At 38.1% G+C, this 22111-nt stretch overlaps 3 protein-coding genes across 4 annotated transcripts; 1 reads left to right on the top strand and 2 right to left on the bottom strand.

Moving 5' to 3' along the window:
* Positions 1 to 2160: 2160 nt before the first annotated feature.
* Positions 2161 to 8941, bottom strand: pcyox1 (prenylcysteine oxidase 1). The gene is made up of 7 exons (XM_038267670.1): positions 8728 to 8941; positions 8410 to 8548; positions 5969 to 6175; positions 5709 to 5883; positions 5411 to 5622; positions 3749 to 3901; positions 2161 to 3654 (listed from the first exon to the last, which is right to left on the bottom strand). The coding sequence occupies exons 2-7, from the start codon at positions 8513 to 8515 to the stop codon at positions 2984 to 2986; spliced, it is 1524 nt and encodes a 507-aa protein (XP_038123598.1). The 5' UTR covers positions 8516 to 8548; positions 8728 to 8941; the 3' UTR covers positions 2161 to 2983.
* A 381-nt stretch (positions 8942 to 9322) lies between these two features.
* On the top strand, positions 9323 to 11935 carry fam136a (family with sequence similarity 136 member A). Its single transcript, XM_038267673.1, has 3 exons — positions 9323 to 9581; positions 9661 to 9801; positions 11277 to 11935. The coding sequence occupies exons 1-3, from the start codon at positions 9495 to 9497 to the stop codon at positions 11463 to 11465; spliced, it is 417 nt and encodes a 138-aa protein (XP_038123601.1). The 5' UTR covers positions 9323 to 9494; the 3' UTR covers positions 11466 to 11935.
* Positions 11936 to 13207: 1272 nt separating this feature from the next.
* gmcl1 (germ cell-less, spermatogenesis associated) lies at positions 13208 to 19027 on the bottom strand. Of its 2 annotated transcripts, none has more exons than XM_038267671.1 (14): positions 18825 to 19027; positions 18617 to 18740; positions 18428 to 18524; positions 18246 to 18343; positions 18024 to 18136; positions 17859 to 17924; positions 16398 to 16482; positions 16199 to 16289; positions 15964 to 16104; positions 15786 to 15855; positions 15601 to 15676; positions 15358 to 15503; positions 14803 to 14890; positions 13208 to 14716 (listed from the first exon to the last, which is right to left on the bottom strand). In XM_038267671.1, the coding sequence occupies exons 1-14, from the start codon at positions 18992 to 18994 to the stop codon at positions 14576 to 14578; spliced, it is 1506 nt and encodes a 501-aa protein (XP_038123599.1). In that variant the 5' UTR covers positions 18995 to 19027; the 3' UTR covers positions 13208 to 14575. The 2 variants fall into 2 exon arrangements, with proteins under 2 accessions (XP_038123599.1, XP_038123600.1); XM_038267672.1 differs by having other exon boundaries at positions 16208 to 16289.
* Positions 19028 to 22111: the final 3084 nt, after the last annotated feature.

The raw sequence follows: 22111 nt of genomic DNA, 5'->3' as shown, positions 1-22111 counted from the left end.
GTGAAGTTAAAAGCCTGCGTTACCAAGGGAGCAGCTGTACTTATTTGATAAACTTGTCATGATTTTTGGTTTTAACCTTACCAAGATAGTCGCTGTCTTCATTCTGATCCTCTGTGACTAAACAGCAAAAGTTAAAAACCATTGAATTCTGTAAATTGAGTCATTTCATTTTGTTGTCAGATTTAAACCTACCATTCTTCTGAGCTGGTTTTCCTTCTAGAGCAGCCTCAAACTTCATCCCATCTAAAAGAATAAACCCATATAAGTAAGATTAATGGAGGAAAAAACATTAGAAAACTGAAATCAGATTAAAACTTTCAAATTTTAAATTTCATTTCTCAAAACCGCATACTTATTGTAACCTCCGTTGCGATCGCACCGTTTAACCGCTACATTTTTTTCAGAAAGCATGTGTATTCCTAATGTTAGTTGACACTTGTATTTTACCTTTTTCCTGCAGCCGATCATCTGCCCATGTCAGCCCATCTGCAGAGAAAAATTAGGGTTATGTCACTTTGTCAGTCTGTAATATTGTCCTTCATTACTGTTTTTATAAATAAGCATCTACTCACCATGATTAGTAACTTCCTCCTCTTTCTCTGCAGATTCCAGAGATGCTGAGAGGGCTACGAGTCATAAGAAATTCATAAAGGAGGATTAAAAATCAGAAATAACCAAGCTTCTGAATAGGAAAAAAAAGCATAAAAAATAGACTGTAAAAAGATAGGAAATAAATAAAAGATATTGTGGCGTTATTGATAACAAAAGGCATGCTATTCAGGCAAAATTTAGAAAACAGAAAAACGTTAGTAAAATGATGAAAAACAGAAATTCAGGCAAACCTTAGTTGGTTTACAAGCTTTGATTTTACTTAATCATTCTTTTAAAAATCCTTTATTTAGTTATTAAGAAAACACAACTAACTTTGATACTATATTGTATTATTCTCATATTTCTGTCTCTTACCAGAGTGAAATGCTGCCACAGAAAGGACCACAAATAGAGACACCAAAAATCTCATCTTGGCTGCTGGTCTGGTTGATGCAGGACTCGGGGTGTCTGACCCGTCTTGTTTCCGACTCCTATATAAATCTTCAGTCACATCACATGTTTTTACTCGACAGCCCGGCTCTGGTACCATTGTCCCCCCCGCACCTGAGGGGACAGCTTGGTGGTGCATCAATGAACAGACGTATCCTTATTTCCTTTGTCAAAGCCGCCCATTGTTGACTGCAGGCATCACATGGCCTTTATTTGGGAAGTGTGATGAAAAGGAAATGAAAAAAAAAAGGAACTCCATGTATCGGAGCTGAAAACAATGTTTTGCTGCTTTTTCATATGGAAATGGTGACTTCAGAGAGAACACTTGGCTCCCAATGTGGGTCAATGCAACAATTATCCCACTGATCAGAGATGCTTTTAGCAGGATTAGGGTGCTTTATCAAAAGCAATATGATACCTTCTATTCTATTTAAAACTTGATAAAGCTGTTGTGTTTCTGGATTTATGACACTAACCTGCCTCATAACCATAAATGATTGGACAAAAAAACCCAAAAAACAATCAGATGCTTCTTTCTGATGGAAGGATAACAAAACATGTTATTAGACCAATTAGGTTCAATTTCCCAATAAACAAAGCTTTATGTGCTTTGTCCAAAAAAGGGTTATTTCCAATAAAACAGCAGACTTTTTTCCTCCCCTTAAGTTTAATGCTTAAGATGTCTTTTATTGCAACCAAAATATTTTGGAAATGATTTTCAAAATGGAATCTTCCAACTTCACTCCTTATTTTAGATGGGAACTCCTCTGCATGTCCCCTTTAAAATAAAGGCTGAAAGGGGCTCGCTTTGATGGTGCACTGGTTAGTCTGTGACGTGGGCGACCTGGGTTCGAATCCGACCTGTGGTCCTTTCCCACATATGTCTCCCCCTTTCCTGTCAGCCTACTGTTCATAAAACGAGCCACTAATGCGGTAAAAATGTAAAAAAAAAATAAGGAGAACTCTAGTTTAATAATGTTTTCTAAGCTGGTATACGGAAAAGTCTCAAAGGAATGAAGTTAAGGAAAAAACTACCAACATTTTCCTAACCAGAGAAGAATCCAAAAACAAAGTTTTAAAGCATAGCCAGATGGTGTGGTGATAGATGACACAACACAATGCAGGAAAGGCATCATTAATTTATTAATTGTAAACACGTCTAAAAATCTACAGTAGTGTATGGGCGTTTTCAAGAGTGGTTTGACACGAGGTTGGTTTTGAAACCCATTTAAAGTGCCTTTTACTATTAAAAAAAGTAGAGTAAATCTTCAAAAAGTGCCAGAGGAGGGATTTTAGACAGCAGTTTAAATCAGAAATCTGAAAAAAAAACAGAGTAAAAGTCCAGAATCATTTACAAACACGTGTTCTGATCAGAAATCATCAACATGAAACACTTTGGATTTTAATTGAGATCTTAAAAGAGAAAAAAAACAAAATTTGTTGAACATGAAGACAAATGGTCAAATATTTTATAACCCAATTCTGATTATATTAAAGGCACATCAAATTTCTAAAGCAGATTTTTTGAATTCGTTTTGAAATAAGAGGTAAATACTGCTAAAAATTTGTTAGCCGTAAACACTCGCAGGAATCCCAGCTCTGTGCTGACGAGGCAGTCTTGGAAATGAACAGAAAACATGTAAACTTATCAGTAAATCAGGCTTCAAGTCAGAAAGAACAAAGACGAGTAGAATTAGCTTTAAGACAGGTTCAATACAGACTGACAAACTCTGGGAAAGAGGGAAGATACAGGATCTCCCCATCAGTGCAGCTTGGTTCACAGTGTTATTACTATTTTCTGATTCTTTCATGTTAAGAAATGAAGAGAAATTCACAAAATGTGTAAAGAAAAATCATTTGGGGAAAATGTTATTCATCTGATTAAGGACAAAGGCTTTGCTGCTTATTTAGATTCCATTTTTCTACTTTTCTTTGTTCCATTTCAGAGTTCTCCTCTCAGTCGGGTGTGCAGGTCCTCCTGGTCGACCTTTCCGACCTGTTTGTGCCAGCGGTGATGAGCCAGCAGGGCCACATTCCGGGCCGAGATGGCGCTCATCTCCATGGCACTGGCTGCCCACTCGACAGCATTGAGGTAGTACAGCCGGTCGTGCAGGATGAACGGAGGGGTCCTCCGGTGCGGCGGACGGTACGAGGGGTAAGCAAGCCACGGGGTCTCCGACACAGAGTCGTAGGAGAGGAACATTCGCTGCAGCTGCTCCTGGGTCAGTGATTGTGTGGAGAACACCTTCCAGACATTGGGATAGCTGGCGGGGGGTCGACTGTACCCATCAGGAATATGAACAGGATCCAGAGAACCGAGGCTGTTGATGGCGGAGCCCTTCGAGTCCGTGGTGAGGATGTCGGACACGGTGAACTCCGAGGCCGGCTGAGCTGTCCCCAGGTAGGACACGTTCAGGGTGCCGTGCACCAAAGTGGCCACCATCCGGTGGTAGAGACCAGGATAGTGAGTTGGGATGGAAGGAGAGAACCCCGTAAACGTGATGTCCGACTTTCCCTGATGAAGCGGCGTCGCGATGACAACGATGTCATACAAAGTATGTGCTAAGCCAGATTCTCCGACGTAGTTCACTTCATAATAGCTGACAGTGTTACCTGAAGACAGACAGCAGAAGGAACTTGTGTAAAAGATTAAATTTAGCAGAAAAAATGCCTGATTTTGTACCAAATGCAGCAATATGGAAGATACCTCTCTTTGATGGTCGCGTTTTCACAGAGATGGAGGTCACTTTGCCAGGGATTAGGTCACCTTTGCTGTGGTAGAGTAGCCCAGAACACACCCTCTTATTGCCGCCATCCACGGCCCACAGGCCTGAATCCGCCCCAGCTAACGACACCGCTCCTAAAACAACATCAGGTTAAACCTGGAGGTGGTGCAGAAATCTACAGTTCAGGAGACTAAGTCTGTAAGCAATAGAGGTTTATTTTGTGCGTTTAAGAAATCTGGAATTGCTGGAGTGTCTAAAGCCGCTGCTGAAGGCAACCATAACAAATCCCTTTTTTATTTAGAGCAAGCACCTGGAAGAAGGTTTTTAAGAAAGATCCAACCAAATGGAAACCCTATGGAGGAGAATAAAAACCACTTTTTATCCTTAGAAACATTTTTTATTTGTTAGAATGGCCTGGTCCAAGGAGAGATTAAAATCAATTTGAGGATCTAAATCAAAGCTTAAGAAATACAGTCAGAGGCACTCCCTGTTCAAGCTGACTCATCTATTTTATAAAGAAGAAAGGGACAGGGTTTTATCATTAAGTGTGACGTTCTCTGCTCGTCTGTTTTCTGTGGGGACTTGTTCCTGCGTGCCTCTCCTGTGTCTGCTCTCCTAAACAAAACAAATAGAGCTGGAGTGGTTCCAAGCTCTGTGTGGAGAAACTACACCACCTGATTTCAGTTTCCTGGGGGTCCACATTGAGCAGGGCCTCATGTAGAACTTGAACTCTTTTGGGCCAACAAAAAAAAGAAGACTACTTCCTGAGGGTTCTTAGTAAGAATAAAATTAAGGAAAAACTGCTTTTGTCCTTCTACAAGTGCTCTATAGGGAGCATACTAAAGCATACTGGGTATGTGTATAGTTCATCAGTAGAACTGTGGCTCAAGGAAAAACTCCACCAATGGTTGTGAATACAGAAAAAATAAATAAATAAAAGCTGCCATCTTAGTCTTAGTAGAAAACTTATTCAATGACTGTACTGTTGTCTTAAAAAAGCAAAGCATAATTGCAAAAGACACTTCTCACACTGGACATCCTGTTTGCACGGATGTCTTCAGGTAGACGGTCCAGATCAGTTAAAACCAAGAACGAATCGATTCACAGTTTTTATCCTAGAGCTGAAAAAAATGTATGGCACTCAGAACAAACCATAAACTGACAACAAGGATAGTGTGTAAGATGGTGCATGTATAGCCTATTTTCTTTATCTATTGGATTGTTTTTTATTTATCTTACTTTTACATTGTGTGCCTGTTTTGGATACTAAAGTATTTATTTTTGTGGCACCGATTGATGGCATTTTAAATATTTTTTTTTTTTTTATTACCTACCCTTTCATTTTCTTTAAAGACATGTTACTAATGATTTTGTTTCCACCCCTGAGCCAACACCAAACATCCACAGCTTGTAGAGGCACAGTTTTTTTCAGCAAAGATCATTTTACAAAAGCTCAACGCAATAGATTTCTTTTTCCTAATATATATATATAAGACATGTTTCGAACTACTTCTCTGTAGCGCTCTTCTTTGTACTTATCTAGCATTTTAAATCCCAATAAAATCCACTAAAGCTTTTGGTTATGATGAAACAAAAATCTAAACTTGATTGTTCACATAGGAGCTGTATTCTGGAAGACATACCCACAAAGCCGTTGATGCGGACGCTTTGGCAGTAGTTCACACGTGTGATGGGTGCAACAATGTCATTGATGAAGACCTGAGAAAATCCTTCTCCCATCATGGCCTCCTCTAGAGTCTGATTCATCAGGGTGAGGAAGCTGTCACCTCCCATAGCATGCAAGAGTTTGTCCACGCTGGAGAAAGAGTAGCCGTACTGCTGGTACTGGTAGATTCTGTCAGGATTTATAGGATATTTAGGACACTCCTGAGCTGCTAATGCAGAACTGCATGTAAATTCTGAAAGGTTTTTCATCCTCACCTCATGAATTTGTCCAGAATACTCTCCACCCACATCTGCATACGGATGAAACTGAATCCATACCGCCAGAGCATCTTGAAGATGTTAACAATGAACCAGTCGCTTTCTTCAAAAACAAGCTCCTTCCCATCAAAGATCGCCATTTTAGAAGGGAGGCCTTTTCTCTGAGGAATGCCTGTCGACAAAAAGGCATCAAATTTAGAATAGCAATAATACTCTGTTAATCCGTCACATAAGCTGTGTTATTTTGCTTTAGTTACCTAATTTATCAACAAACTGCTTCATGTGTAGATTCAGAGGATGGATCACAGCACCTCCGGTCTCATACTCATAATCGCCGATCTTTACCGTCGCCAGCCGCCCTCCAACGGTCCCCGGCTCAAACACATCGATCTTGACTAGAGGTCCAAACTCCTCCCTCAGGTAAAACGCTGCCGCTGTTCCACCGATGCCTGCTCCAATCACAGCTAGAACAGGAGCAGGGATAGAAAAGCACCACAGCGTTAGATTCTCCATCTTATAGCTAACAAAGGTTCATATTTTGGGTTGTGGAAATTATTTCATCATCATTGATGCATTTATAATTCCAGCCCAACTTCCAACAGTTCATTTTTATCAATAAAACTGTTTCAGATCAATCATTTCAGCCTTAAAATTAGAAAATAAATGTTTTTATTATTATTTTTTTTTTTTAAAGATCTGAGAGAATAAAAAAAATGTATTAGCTATATCATTCTTTATCATAAACTTGTTGCAAAGACAGAAATTCAGCTATATAACATAAAAAAAATTAGAATAGCATTTGAACAGCTTTAGGAAAACACAGAAGAACAAGGCCAGAGCAACATGCAAAACCTGATAGCAGTTTAGAAAATGTTCGGTGGTTTGATAAAACTAAAATTGAAATGTTTGGACATAGTAAAATGGTAAATGTGGAGGGGAAAAAAGAACCTTGTGACGTACGGGGGTAGCAGAATCATGTTGTTGTAGAGGACAACTGCATGTCCCAAATCAGACATCCTCATAAGTTTGTGGGAACATTATGGCAACATTTTGAAAGAACCGCCAGGATATCAAAGTTTGGGAGCCAGTGGGTTTTATTCATGGACAATAATCCTTAGCACACCTATAACTGATGTACAAAGTGGAAAAGGAAGCCATCAAAAAGTCCTGATTCAAGCTCTGTGGGAAATATGAGGGAAGAAACTGAGGGTAAAATGTATTTTTGGCAAACTAAAAAAACAACAACCAATTGGCTGTATGGATTAAAAGTGGCAATTTAGTTCATTTTTAAAATTGGACAATTTCCATCCATCTATGCCTATCTGCAGCTGTCTACAGGCGAGAGGCGGGTTACACCCTGGACAGGTCACCAGTCCATCGCAGAGCAACACATGCACACACCTAAGGAGAATTTAGAGAAGCCAATTAACCTAACAATCATGTTTGTGGACTGTGGGAGGAAGCCGGGAGAGGGGTAACAAGCACCGAAGTACAAATAATTTGTTACTGTACTTAAGTATACTTTTTAGGTATCTATACTTTACTCCATTACTTATTTTTCTTCCTACTTCTGACTTCTACTCATTACAATTTCATGCAGGTATCTGTACTTTCTATTCCTTACATTCTTTAAACAAACGTTACTCTTTACTCTTACACTTTGTTTTAATGTTTATAAATATTTATTTCACATCATGTGCGCTACCAAATGCAGATCATTGGCGCCATCCACATCTAATGAAAACTAGTGGAATAGGACAAGTCATATAACGCAAAAACTCATTGGTTAGCTTTTCGTCAAATTTATTCTGACACCAAAGGAAATGATCAGAAGCAAGCAGGTGTTCTTCAAACTTTAAACGTGAATTGTCTATGCCATGCTACAACGTCGGGTTCAGAAAAAGATGTTGAAATGTCTGAAAGGTCAGACACAGGCGAGAGTGTATCGGGAGACGGAGACCTACATGACATCCCTCATCCTTGGCCCTATCTCAAAGTATTTTTCGAAATAGCCGAAAAATTTAGCTTTCAATTCATATAGTGGCATCTGGCTGTTTTTTTTAAGGTTGCTTTATACTTTAAGTAGTTTTTGGAGCACATACTTTTTCAATTTTACTTGAGGAAAGAGGTCAAGTTGATACTTCAACTTTTACCAGAGTGTTTTTAAACTGCAGTATACTTCTACTTAAGTAACAAATGTGTGTACTTTTGACACCAATGGAAGCCGGAGTACCCAGAGAGAACCACACAAATTGATTCAGTGATCGTAACAGACCAGAACCAGATGTTTAGTAATTTCAAGTAAAATCAAGGAAGGTTTAAGCGACTTTTTATGGAATTTACATAAATATCTGCTTTCAGATGAACCTGCATTCAAGCTGAGCTATTTCAGAAAATGGAAATGGATGTAGATGGGTTAAGAAAATTGGTCTAAAACAGGGGAATGTGAAAAGAAAAAAATGAAATATACAGAGAATGAAATGTAAAAGACATTGAGAACTACTGAACAATTAATTAAAAAAATAAATAAAATAAAACCCAAAGAAAATAGAAAATATTTCAACCAAATTGTAAGGACAAGCAAATGTGGTTTTCAAAAGTTATGATTGTAAAACTGGCACATAATGCCTGCTTTTATTCCTAAAGAGGTGAGGGTGGATACTTTTTTATAAATGACTGTTTTCTGCAGGATGCTTACCGATCTTCTTGGGTTGCTCCTGCAGCTCAGAGGCCAGGGTCACACCTCTCCTGCCAGCCTGCCAAAGCCCCAGGAGCAGCAGGGCTCGCAGCGTGTTTAAACTCATAGTGATCGTCTGCAGCTCTGGAACATCTGCGCACTGAGACGAAACAGGAACCATTAATAACTTCTTTTTGGGGTCAAAGTTCGCACAACCTTCTTCTAGATAAACACTAAGCAATAGAGTAAAACACTGATTTCTGCAGAGAACCTTATTTCATCAAAATATGCGGAGAAAAACACATTAATACTATTTATTTTAACAGCTTCAGAACTCACCACAGAATATTTGATCCAGAAGCAGCTTTCACAGATTAACACTAAAAGTAAAACATGAAAGACCTTCTAAAACCATTTAAGTTCCCGAAACCCTTTAATAAATACTAACATAATAAAAAAAACAACAGAAATTTAACTAATTAACTAGACCAGTTCAACGGTTGAGACACGACGGGGAGCCAAGAACATCGCTCCTAATAGTAGATCCACTTCCGGGAACCCTTCACCCTTTCAAAATAAATGTCCTTTTTTAAACAGGTGAAATTTCATATTTTATTTTTATTTTAGCTTTTTAAGGTTTTATATTTTCTTTTTATTTGTGACATGTGGTCTTTTTAATTCTATCTGCCTCCTTTTCTTGCCATCTAGTTGCAAGTCTTGCAGTTTTTTTAACTCAGATAATAGATTTTGAGGCAATGTTAATAAGCTAACTGAAAAAAAAATATTTACCCGACTTTCTTTACAGTTGTAGCCTATTTTAAATCAGCGATATTAGCCGTATATTTTGTTCTTCCCGTTGCCAGTTCTGAGCTAGAGACGAGAGTGGTTTTATTTTGAAAGGAATCCGGCGGAAGTTGTCATTCTTTACCTAAGAAACGGAAAGAAATGCGGAAATGATCTCAGCCGCTCTCTAATCTTGGACCATGCTGGAATGGAGGTGACCTTAGCTGTTACTACATAGTGAAGAAACGTGCGCTCTGTAGCGGGATTGCTTGCCACGTTTGAATGAAATTTTTGTTCTGAGTGTTTTTAAAAAATAAGCAGGGATGGCAGAGGCACATCAGACACGCGTCCAGAAAGTGGTCGAAGACATGGTCCAAGGTCTGGAGAAGGACCACATCCGGAAAATGCAGGTGAGTGATCTAACTCAGACTTACACGGTGCTTCGTTTGCCAACATGTCCTTCTAACATGCTGCCGTTTTGTGCTGCAGGGACGCATGTTCAGATGCAGCGCAGAGTGCTGTGATCGCCCCTCAGACTCCATGTCTCAGGTCCATCAGTGTATAGAGAGGTGTCACACTCCTTTGGCCCAGGCTCAGGGGCTGGTCACCTCTGAGCTGGAGAAGTTTCAGGTTAGGAGCCTCACTCTACACTCATCAGCACATTGGCTGTTGCTGCAACCACAGATTTATAATTGCAGGGATATATAAAGGGATATAGTGCAAGTGCAAAAGCCCCCACCTTGATGAACCCCACAGCACATCCACAGTTAATACTGGATATTTAAATTTTTCATTAATTCAGACTATACGATTCTTGTTCCCTTATGCACTGAAATGATTTTGATAAGAACTGATGGTGACGTTATGGTTTTTCAACCACTGATAGGTTAATTTGACTGAATTCGGAAACTTTTTGGTTAGTGATGGCCTAGTGGGTTAGAGCAATGGTCTTGTGCTCTGTGAGGGTTGCAGGTACCCTGTTGGATCCCCACAGCCTGCACTCTGGGTTCCTGAGCAAGACCTTTAACCCCTGATAGCTACCCAGGCACCACACAATGGCAGCCCACTGCTCCCCAAGGGATAAAACGCACAAACTTAATTTAACACTGTGGGACAATAAAGGGATTACATATAGATCTCTGTATGTATTTTAAAGCATGGTATCAATGTACTGTAGTTATTCATGGCACTGTGTTTAACATGACGTTGAATATACGCAACTGTTAAGTAACTTTGCATTGTTACCCTATTCTACTGCAACATAAAACTAGTAGTTTTATAGAAAATGTTTCAAATGTCAGAGCTACATAAGTATAATCCTGCAGATCCAGATAAGCTAAAAAGACAGATGTTTATATTTTTGAAGGTGCAACATGATTATTTTCAATTACCGTAGACTGCATGATGTATGCGACCCATTCAATTTAATTCTTTAAGGTACCATCATCACCATTAAGATATCAGGATTCGTCACAGGGAAGGTCATCCTTGACTAAATATATTACTTATCAGAGCATGAATGCATGGGCCTTGAAATATCACCAATTATTGCAATCATCAATTATTAATAATCAATTATTTTGAAATCATCTATTTTGCTAAGATTGATATAATGCAAGTTTATGTATTGTGCAAATATTATTTACAGGCACTCAAACATTAGTAAGAATGTATTGTTAATGAGCCATATGTCATGACACATGACCCAGCATGTAAGTCCTTGTAACAATAAATACAATTATTTGGAGATAAAATATGTTGATGTACAGCTTATATGTTAGAAATCCACAATAAAATTAAGATGCATTAAACCTGGTTTCCAATCAAAGTGAGAATTGTATTATTTATTCTTTTTATATATTATCCTCTTATCTATTAAAAGTATGCATAGGAAATATTTTAAGCAACCTTGTGGAAGTAATTTGTTCTATGTGAATCTGAGAACATTTAAATTAGATATAAGTATTCTAGGGTAAATAAAAACAAAAATCTCTTTTAAAAAATAGTTTTTTTTTTGTACTTTTTATCTTAATGGGTAAATTATTGGATTTGCTTGAATGATTTTTGTTAGGAAAGATCAGTTTATTCTGTTTTGTCCTGCTCAGGATCGTCTCACCAGATGCACGATGCACTGCAACGACAAGGCGAAGGATCTCTTTGACTCCGGCTCAAAGGAGCCCGCCGTCCGGTCGCTAATGGACCGCTGTGTGGGCAGCTGCGTGGACGACCACATTAACCTCGTCCCTAGCATGACCCGGAGACTCAAAGAGAACCTGGACTCTATACAGCAGTGAGGAGTCTGGACTCAGCAGATGCAGGGTTGGTCACCCTGAGGATGTCGGCGTAGGAACCAGGAAAGATGGGAGGAGAACAGTCCAGAGACTCTGATAGTTAATGTCAGTTTGTTAGAGTTTAAAGTTTGTGAATTATCTGAACTCAGCCAGAAATCTGATAACACATTACAGTGTATAAAACAATCAGTTGTGGTTAGATTTTTTTTTTTTAGATTTAAGGTTTTAACCTAAAGATAGAAAGTTCCCTCATATGAAGGATTTTACACAGCTTTTCCCAGTCTGGCTCCCCTCACTGTTTCATCCTCATGCGCTGTGATTTTTTGTCTTCCTCCAGTGGTCAGATCTGTTTATATGTATGAATGAAAACACCAGAAATAAAAGATCAAATCAAAATGGTGAGGAAAAAAAGGATTTGTGCTTTGAGGTAAAGGAAAAAATTAGAATAAAGTTTGGTGTTTTGAAAGCCTCTGTGTTGGCTAACAGCCTGGCTCCATATCATGTTTAGACACTGAACAAAAAAGATTTCCATAACTCCTGTTTTAGAGCAACAGCTCATTTAGACAAGCCTATATATTCTTGATATTTGCACTTATTTGTTGGTCTTTTCATTTTATTGTTTCAGTTCCTCTCATTTAATTCGACTTATTCTAAATTGGGTACGACCGTTTTTTTCCTAACTAAACCTAATACTGGGACATTACAGCCTGCCGGATACAATCGGTGGCTAAAAGGGCTGTTCAACTACATTCATCCTGTTTTCTATCTTACAATAAATGTCTGTTTAAAAGAAAAGTTATATATGCATTCAACATAAAATTAGGCATAACCAGTTTGGGTTTAAAGTTCAATGCTCTACAGTTTTAGCACCCCTAGTGGTCAAATAATGCATCAAACCATCTCTTTGGGTAGAGCTCTGCATTCACTCATTCTGCCACTTGTATAATCAATATATAATCATGTTATGACAACAGATCAGTTTGGAAAATTTCAAATTTGAGAGATTTTTTAATCTTTGGATCTATTTGGATTCAAGTTCAAATAGTATTAAACTGAAGTAGATTTCTACTTTTGAACCGTTTAGGGAAGGTGATTTAAATGCTTTTAGATCTGTAATTTACAATTATTTTACATATTCTAACTCTAAAACTGCATGAGTTCTGGACAGCACATATTACAGAAAGACTTGATCTTAACAGTAAAACATTTACACTTCTTGTAGTTTGGCCTTATTTATTCATTGTTCTTTAATCAATGGCATATAGAGTTTGTATACTCCAGTTAACGATTGTGAAACTACCAAATTGTTTCAATAATTGATGAATTATGATTAACCCAATGGTTTTCACTCATATTTTCAAAATTCAGATGAGCTTACTTGTTAAAACTGTCCTCTCAGATTTTCTTAACTTGGTAAAAATATATTTCTAACCTCATAATCCAAAGAGGAGCCAAAAGTAAAAAGCCTCCTGCAAGAAGATAAATTGGATTGTTAGAATAAACTTTTAAAATTAGTTTTCTGTAAATATATTTTTTGCTTTGTTGGAATTATTATTTTTTTTTTAAAGTTTTTGACTCAATTGTAACCTATTTTAAAAAAAAACGGACATTTTAAAAAATGTCAAACATATTAACTGTAAACATTCAGAGGAATACGTCTGAAATCTAATTCATCACACATTACCGGTATCGCAACCGCTTCCCTGACATTTGTAACGATACTTCCACTGTAAAACAGATCCGACTGTGTGATAGCACCACGGCCCAAATGACAGGGCAGTTTTATTGGCAGAGATAGATATTTCTTAAGCAAACATAAAACATCCATAAAATAAAAGTGAAAAAATAAAATAAAATAAAACCCAAGTTTAACTTTGTACATAATGACAGCTTTACAGACATAGGAGATAAGTTAAAAAATACACCTGTGTTTTCAAAATGTTGGAGGTAACAGCTTGTCTGAAAAACATCCAACAGATATTGAACAGATGAATTAGGCTAGAATAAAAGATTTAGATAACTGCAGAGTTAATTTGTGTTTAAATGAGTGCAGAATAAAGATTCCACTTTGCGTAACTCAAACAGTCTCAAACCTCCCTGTAAATGATAATCATGGGATCTGACTAAACATCAGGAAGTGAGCACTGCAAGAAATGAAACAAACTGACTTTTACTCCCTTTGTTTTGAAATCCAGGAAACAATAACGATGAAGGACATGAAAAGGGCAAATTATTTGGGCACCAATAACATAAACCTTTTTTTTACTATTACCCATACATCAATCATTTAATATGCTGATTACTACGGTAGATTGATCCACATTAAAAGTGACCCATGCTCTGAGGAGCATAATCAAACCAACCAGACTATATTGATGATTTTAACAATGACTCATATAGGAATGAGGGGAAAGGAATTTGATTCCAATGCTTTTAGTAACTTTTGCATTTTGTTCTAAATGAGTTTTTACACATCCTAACAGGTCTCTCTTATAAACTACCTTTATATATATATATATATATATATATATATATATATATATATATATATATATATATATATATATATATATATATATATATATATATATATATATATATAAATATAATTAAAGGCTTTGTTAAGAACTCTAGAACCTACCAAGGCAGACAGAATCCTTCAAATCAGCCAATAACAGAAACTTGCACCCAACACAGGACACTCCCTTGAGCATCCTGCAGGTGGCAGCAGAGGAACGGACAACTGGAGGAGCTAGAAGGAGGCGGAAGACTCGTACAGTAGTAATCCAGGAACATCACAAATTAAACCAGGATGTGTCCAAAAAAAAAAAGGTGCCAATTTTTCTGTGTCCATATGGTAATAAAAAAAGAAAAACATGTCATTGCAAAGAAGCAAGGTAGATCTGATCTAGAACAAAAAGGTAGTGATCCCTTCTGAGCAGTACGCCAAGTGTGTAAAATGTGCCAAAAAGTCTGTCCATACGCTGTAAAAATTCCCCCAAACTCCACAGAAGTAAAAGCATGCAGGCGGTCTGGTGGACTGCACACAGTCTAGGTCAGTCGTTCCACCTCACCAAAGGAATGGTAGCAGCTAATGCCCGTTTTAGCAGATATCAAGACGTGACGCGAGCAGCACTTTCTGGCTCAGAGGAATCTGGACGCTGGTCTGAATGAGGTGACGTATACAGGAAGTTACAGCATACATACAGGGGGAATGATAACAGCCGACTGTCCAGGTTCATCACCACGTATTCCTGCGGGATTTAACAGAAAAGACTATGGTTATGCAACGTCTGCAGATTCAGGTGATGGCATCTACAGGCCAGCAGATATCACAGACCTGGTCTTTCTCCAGGGTGAGAAGCTGGTAGCCCGTAGAGCGACTGCAGACCAGCTTCCCTCGGCTATCAAAGGAGGCCAGACGTAACCTTTGCAAAAATAATAAATAGCAATGAAAACAAAGGCCCTCCAACTAGAAGGCATTTGGATTAAACAGTGAAATTAAGAGTAAAGCTTTTCAAATGTAAAATCTTTCCACCATACACAAGCTAGATTTACATTCCGCTGCTTTCCCCCCCCCTTGGATGCAAAAGAATCAGCTGTGTTTTAAAATCTATAAAACTTAAAGCAAGTATAACCAGGATGGGATTTATTTATTACTTTCTTTAAGGCTGTGTTTTGTAATCTTTACTCTTAATCAGATCAGTTGTTTAAAAAAAAGCTAATTCTATAAACTACCTGCTCAAAACAGAGCATTGCTGACATTGCAGCCCTTTTTCATTTTTCACGTTTAGTCAAAAACTACTTTAAATTCAAATTTTTTTGCAGCTTTAGGCAACAACAAGCGGATCCATATGTTAGAATAATTAAATAAGCAAACATCTGAAATTCTCACCTATAAGCCAGATGTCGTCTTGGTTGTAGGCTCACAGCGCCCCCACATGGCTGACTGAGTGTATTCCTTTTAAAGACTATAAAGCGGTTTGTGTACGTCACCAAAAGGTCAAACCCAAAGTTAAAGCCCGTCCACCTCCAGCAGTACTAAGACAGAGAAGAACTGGTTAATTTTCTGTACTGAAATTACACCCAATATATTAAAAAACAGAGATAACCGTAACATTAAAACCTAAAAACTCACATCTCCATCTTTACTCAGCTTCCTGCCACATCTCATGCTGTTCTGCTCAAACTCGTCTTTATTTGGCTGTTGAGGTCTAAACATAAAAAGACAGCAAAATATCACACCTGCTTCCACTGTATGTGTTACATTAGGATTTCCCTTTAAGAAAAGGGTTAAGCAGCATGTTATTCTCTGGATTTTACCCATTATCGTTGTCAAACTCTGTTCGGAGCATAGCAAACCACTGGTTTTTGTACATCACTGATAGCCAATCTACAACAGAAATTATGGACACAAATAATGAGCAGAGAGTTTAAACCATCTGAGTGCTTTTTAAACAGGACATAGGAATTAGGAATGTTAATGCTGTGATGTTGGTACCAGGAGGTAGGATGTTGTCTCTCTCTAGGATGCGTGCAGAGGCGAGATCGTTGATGATGTACTGGAGACGCACAAGCCTGAAAACTGAGTGAAATGGCGCCCCCTCCTCTGTGTTTAAAAATGGTTCCTTTTCACACAGATCTGAACATGGATAATTAGCGGGAAAAAAACAGTTTTTGGTGAAACACAGGGTTGAAATAAAGGCCATAGCCGGAAAAGATGCAGCTGACTTCACCTGTCCTACGTTTGCAAAGCCAAGCATCAGCATCAGACAGAAGCTGCTTGATTTGACCGTCCCATGAAGGATTGAGCTGTAGAAACATCCACTGCAGCGACACCAAGTTATAAAAACAGAGAATAAGACATGTTTTAAACAAGCTCATATTGAAATAGAGTCATTATGTTATTGTAATATATAAGCATTTCTCCCTTACCTTCTTCAGAGCAGTGTAGACGTCCATCTCCACCTGCATGACAAATAGATCTGAGGACTGGATTAGCTGCTTCATCACATCAGCCCTGCAGTTATACAGCACAGAACAGAGGAAATACAGATTGAATGACGTTTCCACTATGGAGAAAACCTTAAACAAGGTCTATAATTACACTGTCTCCATTAATCAAATGCCCTTTTTTTAATCAAGATTTTAAAGAAGACCCATGAAGTGAATCTTAAATGACATTTTTATAGTGCTGGGTATCGTTCAAAAATTTTCGGTTCCGGAACCAATAGCGATACCTTCACTTCGATACCGGTTCCTGAACGATACTTTTTTCGATACCAGTTTTATACTATTAATTCAAAGAAAAAGAAAATTACACAACATAATAAAGTACAAATCTTGAGTTTTATTTTAAGCTCTGATTTTCCCATTTACATTTTTCCTCTTACATAAAAAAACATTTTTCAGTGAAGAACAATTGCAAACAAGTCAGTGTCTAATAATTACTGTTACATTGTGAGGACCTTTTTACTTAGCAGTTTTTCTTTAGAAAAATTAACATGTCTGCTTTCTCAGGAGACAAACAAGCCCGTTGAATGGGATCCTACTGACAGCGCCGTTATGTTGGGGTCTGAGCGGCTCCGACAGAAATAATATTGGAAGGCAGGATGGTAATCTGGATGAACTGACTGCACTGATTAAGTTTTCAGGTGGATTTTCCCACTTAAAAACATAATAAAATTACTTTATTCCCACTGATCACAGCAAATATAGCTGCAAGGCAAAGAAAGGAGAGAGTAGCTCTGCCCAACGCGCGTCAGGGCCTTTTTTCGACCGCGCAGCCAGAGCAGCAAACTGCTTCAGCCGCGCGTCAGAAGCTGGTAAAAGCAGCAAAAAGGAAGCAGCAGACGCGATTTTGCTGCTCCTGCTGCGTCCGGTGTGAAAGCAGCATGATTAACTCTGCTCTGGCTTTGCTCTGCCCACGGGCTGCTAAGAGGAGGATGGTTGTGCTGGCTGCGGTCCGCTCTTCTTGCAGTCAAACACCGAGCAACTTTCTGCTCTTCAATTGTTTCCGTGCACGATGTATTGCATTGCACACTATTGGCATCAGTCTTAATAAAGTGAAGCCACACTTTTGATCTGAAGGGCATTTTAAAGGGGTTCCACGATGCTCGCAACCAGTTCACAACAGATACACATGAACCCTGGCTGTAGGCGTGACCACCTGTGTATTTTTCCTGGATGACGCAATCATGTTAAGTGCTACAGCCAATCACCGAAACTTGGTACCGAAAGACGAGGCATGTTTCGATACTTTGTAGAACCGAAGCATTTCGGTCGGTACCATAAAAGAACCGATGTTCGGTACCCAGCCCTACATTTTTATGCTGCTGGGGTAAATAAATCCATTTCTGTAAAATCAGTCATAGAACAGTATCCTCAGAACCATACCCAAGTTCTTTCATCAAGTCAACATTCTGATGCGTCATCAAATTGTTCAAAAGCCATTCGAGACACCTGTAAAAAAAAAAAAAAGATAAACAAAAAGAGTGTTGTGTAAGTATATCTATCTATTTAAAAAGTACAAACGCTATAAGATAATGGCTGAAGTCTGACTTTTTTATGACTGAATCCAGGCCATAGATGCTCGCACAAGAGTAGTAGCCACACACAGTCTTTGCACTGATGTTCTCCTTCATGGTTTCACCGCACTGCTGGATCAAACCATCCTGTCAGCACGACAGATAAAGAAATTGAGATAAATATAGAGATTTTTATTCAAGCAAATCCTTTTGTTCATTACACATAAAAATGCAGGGGGGTTTCATGTTGACCTACCAGTTGAAGCATGCATGCAGCTGCGAGTATACTGATCACCCTGCTGGGCTTGATCAGGACATCATCACGGTACAAAGATCCAAATACGACTTGCAAAGCTGCAGATAGAAACAGTAAAAGACTAAGATTAGAAAAAGAATGAGAAAACACTTGAGCAGTTGTTGGCTCTCTGCAGCTCTCACCTTCAGCATCAATGTTCTGGTCAGGGATCTCCAAGTTGATTTCCATCATATTTGACTCCTTCCAAGAGCCGCTGAACATGCTGGAGAAATATCCAGACTACAAAAGGGTAATAAAGTCACAGTGTGGCTGGTAGGTAAGATGGTAGGAAATCAAAGACCTAATAAATGCAAGAGAGTTGTAAGTTTTACCTGACGGAGGTAGACTTTGTGGAGGTTCCACTCCTGCCCCAGAGCACTGATGCGAACATCACTGTTTTCTCCATTTAGAAACAAGGTCTGATAAATGTACTTTGAGGTACTTTTCAACTTCTTCCTGCTCAAGGAAAACAAAATCAGAATAAGGAGATGAGGAAATTGAATTAATTAATCTAGTGAATTAAATTATTTGTGGACTTGCCTGCGAGGTGTATCTAGTATGTCATCATCTCCCTCTTGTTCACTATCACAGTCGCACTGAGCGTTTCGCCTCCTTTTTTTACACTCTCCACCATGCCGTCGGCTGCCGCTTTCTCCTTCTGCTGCTTCCTCTGGTCCCCGGTACTGAAACTTGCTGACCAGGCCTCCCATCTCTACAATAAACAGTAGTAAAGTGCAGAAGTAGAAAATTGTGCAGTTTTATGATTTTGTTAAATATCATTAAAACTAGATCAGGCGTAATAAATCTGATGTTTTCTCTCTCCTTATGCATCAATAGCAGACAGAGTCAGTGTCTATGACCTGAATGCATCATTGACATATAGTTCCTGACACCAAAGATAGGATAGCTAACAAAAGCTGTTTTTGAAATTCTTTATAGCAGTCTGCAATTACCAATCAGTACAATATAAAAGAGAGTTTGTAATTCACTAGCAAAGACACCGAAGATTACAAGTGATTACTCAGAAGAAGTGTGAGCTAAAATCCTGTTACAATTCAATCTAGTTTAAGTAAAGAAGTTGGTTCATAAGTTTAGGTCAAGAGGGTAAGAATCTTCCATTCAATTCAATGGTTCACGATAGATTTGATGAAACATCATCTGCCCATTATAAAACAGATATTACACTGATATCGACTCACAAAAACACATTGACTGTGTTTCTAAACGCTTACCATACATCAGACATTGCTCCATATAGCCTCATGGCACCTGAATTTCAAAGTTTTAAAAATCTTAAAGATGACCACCAAGATTGATGTTTTATATTTTTATTGATGTAAATGCATTCTTAATAACTGAATAAACCAATGGGTGCAGGTCAGTGTATCGTTACACTCCTGCTAATCCAATGGAAAATATTAGCCAATGACCAGCAGATCAAATAATGGAAAGTTCGAACCTTTTTAGGTAGAATCAAACCCACAACCTCTATTAAATTTCTTAGGAAAGATTACATCAGAAATGTCAGGTTTAAAAAATAACTGGAAATCTATATGAGGGGGCAAAAGCTTAATCAATGCATTTTTTACTTTCCTTACACCTACATTTGTCACTGTATTAATTTATTTATACGTCTAGGTATAAAACGGCAAAGACTAATTTTCTCAAATAAATTTCGCAAAGAACAGCAAAAAATTCCGATGAACATATATAGAGAGCAAAGAAAAAAAACTTACTGGACTGGCTTGTTATAAAAATGCTGATTAGAAAGGTTAAGCATTGGGACTGAATTTAAAACGAACGACATCATAATTATCTTTTATTTAGGTTCAGGATTTGTTTAGATGATATAGCAATATCAAAAACACGGGGGAAAAAAACAAGTTTTCCCATTTATCTGAGTTTTATTGCATCTTTCATCGCATGAATAGGGACGGACATGATATTGTGGTGGATTTCAAATCGGTGCCATTAGATTCAGCAGATTCCACAGAAAAAGAGTCCCGAGAGAACTTTCATTCATCAAACACGGCACAGACAGAATGAGCCAGGAAAAAAAAGACATTTAGTCCCACTTACCCAACAGTTAAGAAGTAAAGCTGAGAGTCTGGTGTGAGTTTTTTGGACGTTTATAATCTCTGCCAACCTTTTAGGTAAGACTTCAGAAGCAAGCTAACCTCGAAGCTAACCTAGCTACAAAATCAACCAACAAAATACTTAGAAACATTTATCCTCCCCTGGTTGGCTGTTGTTCTCAACAAGCCTCTGGGTGGTAACATGTATTTAGATACCGGTTACATTGTCCTAAATTATGGTGAATCGGAATCATAAAAGAAAATGTTTTAACACTTAAATTATATGCTTGCTTTGTTGTTTTTCTGGGTTTTTTTCCCTTCTTCTTCTTCTTATGGGATTTTATGGCGGTTGGCAGACTTGTGAATTGTGCATTACCGCCACCAACTGATATGGAGTAAAGCAAGAAAACAGGAAACGATTCACCCCCCCAAAAAAAAAAAAAAAAAAAAAAAAAAAAAAAAAAAAAAAAAAAAAAAAAAACCTGTGTAACTTAAACCAACATAATACTAAATCACATTTGCCCATATAATTTTAATTTACTCTAGGTCATCTTAACTCTGCCAGTTTCTGATGGTCCCATCGGTCCTCCCATCATACTTCCAACCATCTCCCAGTTCAAATCTTTAATGTCCAGATATTTTTCTGCAGCCTTCACTATTATTTTGATTTTTTCCGTTTTTTTTGTTGTCTGTGCAGTACAATTAATAACTTCTACCATGAAAAGAACAAAATTTGTCTTTTTAACAATAAGTGAGTCTTCATCAATTTTTAGAGATTTCTCTAGAGGTTTGGAATTTGCTGTGTGTTGAACTGTAGGTTTGGGTTTTTCTGACTGAGATGGGATCCTTTTTGCAGCTTCAGCGTAGGTTATTCCGAGCTCAAATTTCATTTTTTTAATTTCCTCAGACCTTTTGCTTGCTTCACAGCCGCGATAGGCAGCAGTATGTTCTCCACCACAATTACAGCATTTTATTTTAGCTTCTTTTCCACATTTTCCGTACTCATGTTCTCCTGCACACCTTCCACACCTCTGTTTCCCTTTACAAACTGCTGCAATGTGACCGAATTTTTGGCATTTGAAACATCTCAATGGTGGAGGATTGTAGATTTTGACATTATAGCTTATGTAACCGATGAATACTTTGCTTGGTAATTGCTCTTCTTCGAATTTAATTAGCACAGATAAACTGTCAGATCTTTCTCCGTTTCTTGTTGTTTTTAACCGTTTTACTTCTTTTACTTTTGCACCTCTTATGTTTTCCAGAATCTCTTTTTCAGAAATTTTTAGAGGAACTCCTCCAATGACTCCCCTGCTGAACTTTTTGTTCTCCATTAAGCTGCACTGAACTCTTATCCCGTCAATTTTGTTGATCCGTATTGCTTTGCCTTGCTGGGCGCTGTCTCTGCAGATAATTAGCAGGTCTCCACTGTACAGAATTCTGGCACCTCTGACTTCTCCGACAAGTTTATTGATGGTTTTTGTTAAGTGAACCGGATTCCAATTTGTAAAAGAGTCTGCCTGATTAACGACTTTGAATATGACTTTGAATTCATTTTGTTGTGCTGTGGAATGTATGGAATGATCATCACTGGATTGTTCTGAACTAGATTCCCCTTGAACTGATCTCTGTTTTTTCCGCTTTTTCTCATTTTTTGATGTTGCTATCTTCCAACCTTCATTGTCACTATTTCCCTCTTCCATCCCACAAGAATCGCTTCCTGTTTCCTCACTACTCACGGCCCAAGACATT

Source organism: Cyprinodon tularosa, unplaced genomic scaffold, assembly GCF_016077235.1.
Source record: "Cyprinodon tularosa strain WSP-4 unplaced genomic scaffold, ASM1607723v1 ctg680, whole genome shotgun sequence".
NCBI classification, from domain to species: Eukaryota; Metazoa; Chordata; class Actinopteri; order Cyprinodontiformes; family Cyprinodontidae; genus Cyprinodon; species Cyprinodon tularosa.
The sequence above is the reverse complement of the archived record's forward strand: the minus strand, read 5'-3'. Positions and strand labels throughout refer to the sequence as shown.

Excerpts from the sequence above, each read along its gene's own strand:
- pcyox1 (XM_038267670.1), bottom strand. The coding sequence starts at position 8,515 with ATGAGTTTAAACACGCTGCGAGCCCTGCTGCTCCTGGGGCTTTGGCAG. Across the intron at positions 6,176-8,409 it reads GGAGCAACCCAAGAAGATCG|CTGTGATTGGAGCAGGCATC; the intron begins GTAAGCATCCTG and ends CTCCTGTTCTAG. Across the intron at positions 3,655-3,748 it reads AACGCGACCATCAAAGAGAG|GTAACACTGTCAGCTATTAT; the intron begins GTATCTTCCATA and ends GTCTGTCTTCAG.
- fam136a (XM_038267673.1), top strand. The coding sequence starts at position 9,495 with ATGGCAGAGGCACATCAGACACGCGTCCAGAAAGTGGTCGAAGACATG. Across the intron at positions 9,582-9,660 it reads ACCACATCCGGAAAATGCAG|GGACGCATGTTCAGATGCAG; the intron begins GTGAGTGATCTA and ends TTTGTGCTGCAG. Across the intron at positions 9,802-11,276 it reads CTGAGCTGGAGAAGTTTCAG|GATCGTCTCACCAGATGCAC; the intron begins GTTAGGAGCCTC and ends TGTCCTGCTCAG.
- gmcl1 (XM_038267671.1), bottom strand. The coding sequence starts at position 18,994 with ATGGGAGGCCTGGTCAGCAAGTTTCAGTACCGGGGACCAGAGGAAGCA. Across the intron at positions 15,677-15,785 it reads GAGTTTGACAACGATAATGG|ACCTCAACAGCCAAATAAAG; the intron begins GTAAAATCCAGA and ends TTTTATGTTTAG. Across the intron at positions 15,504-15,600 it reads AGCTGAGTAAAGATGGAGAT|TACTGCTGGAGGTGGACGGG; the intron begins GTGAGTTTTTAG and ends TCTCTGTCTTAG.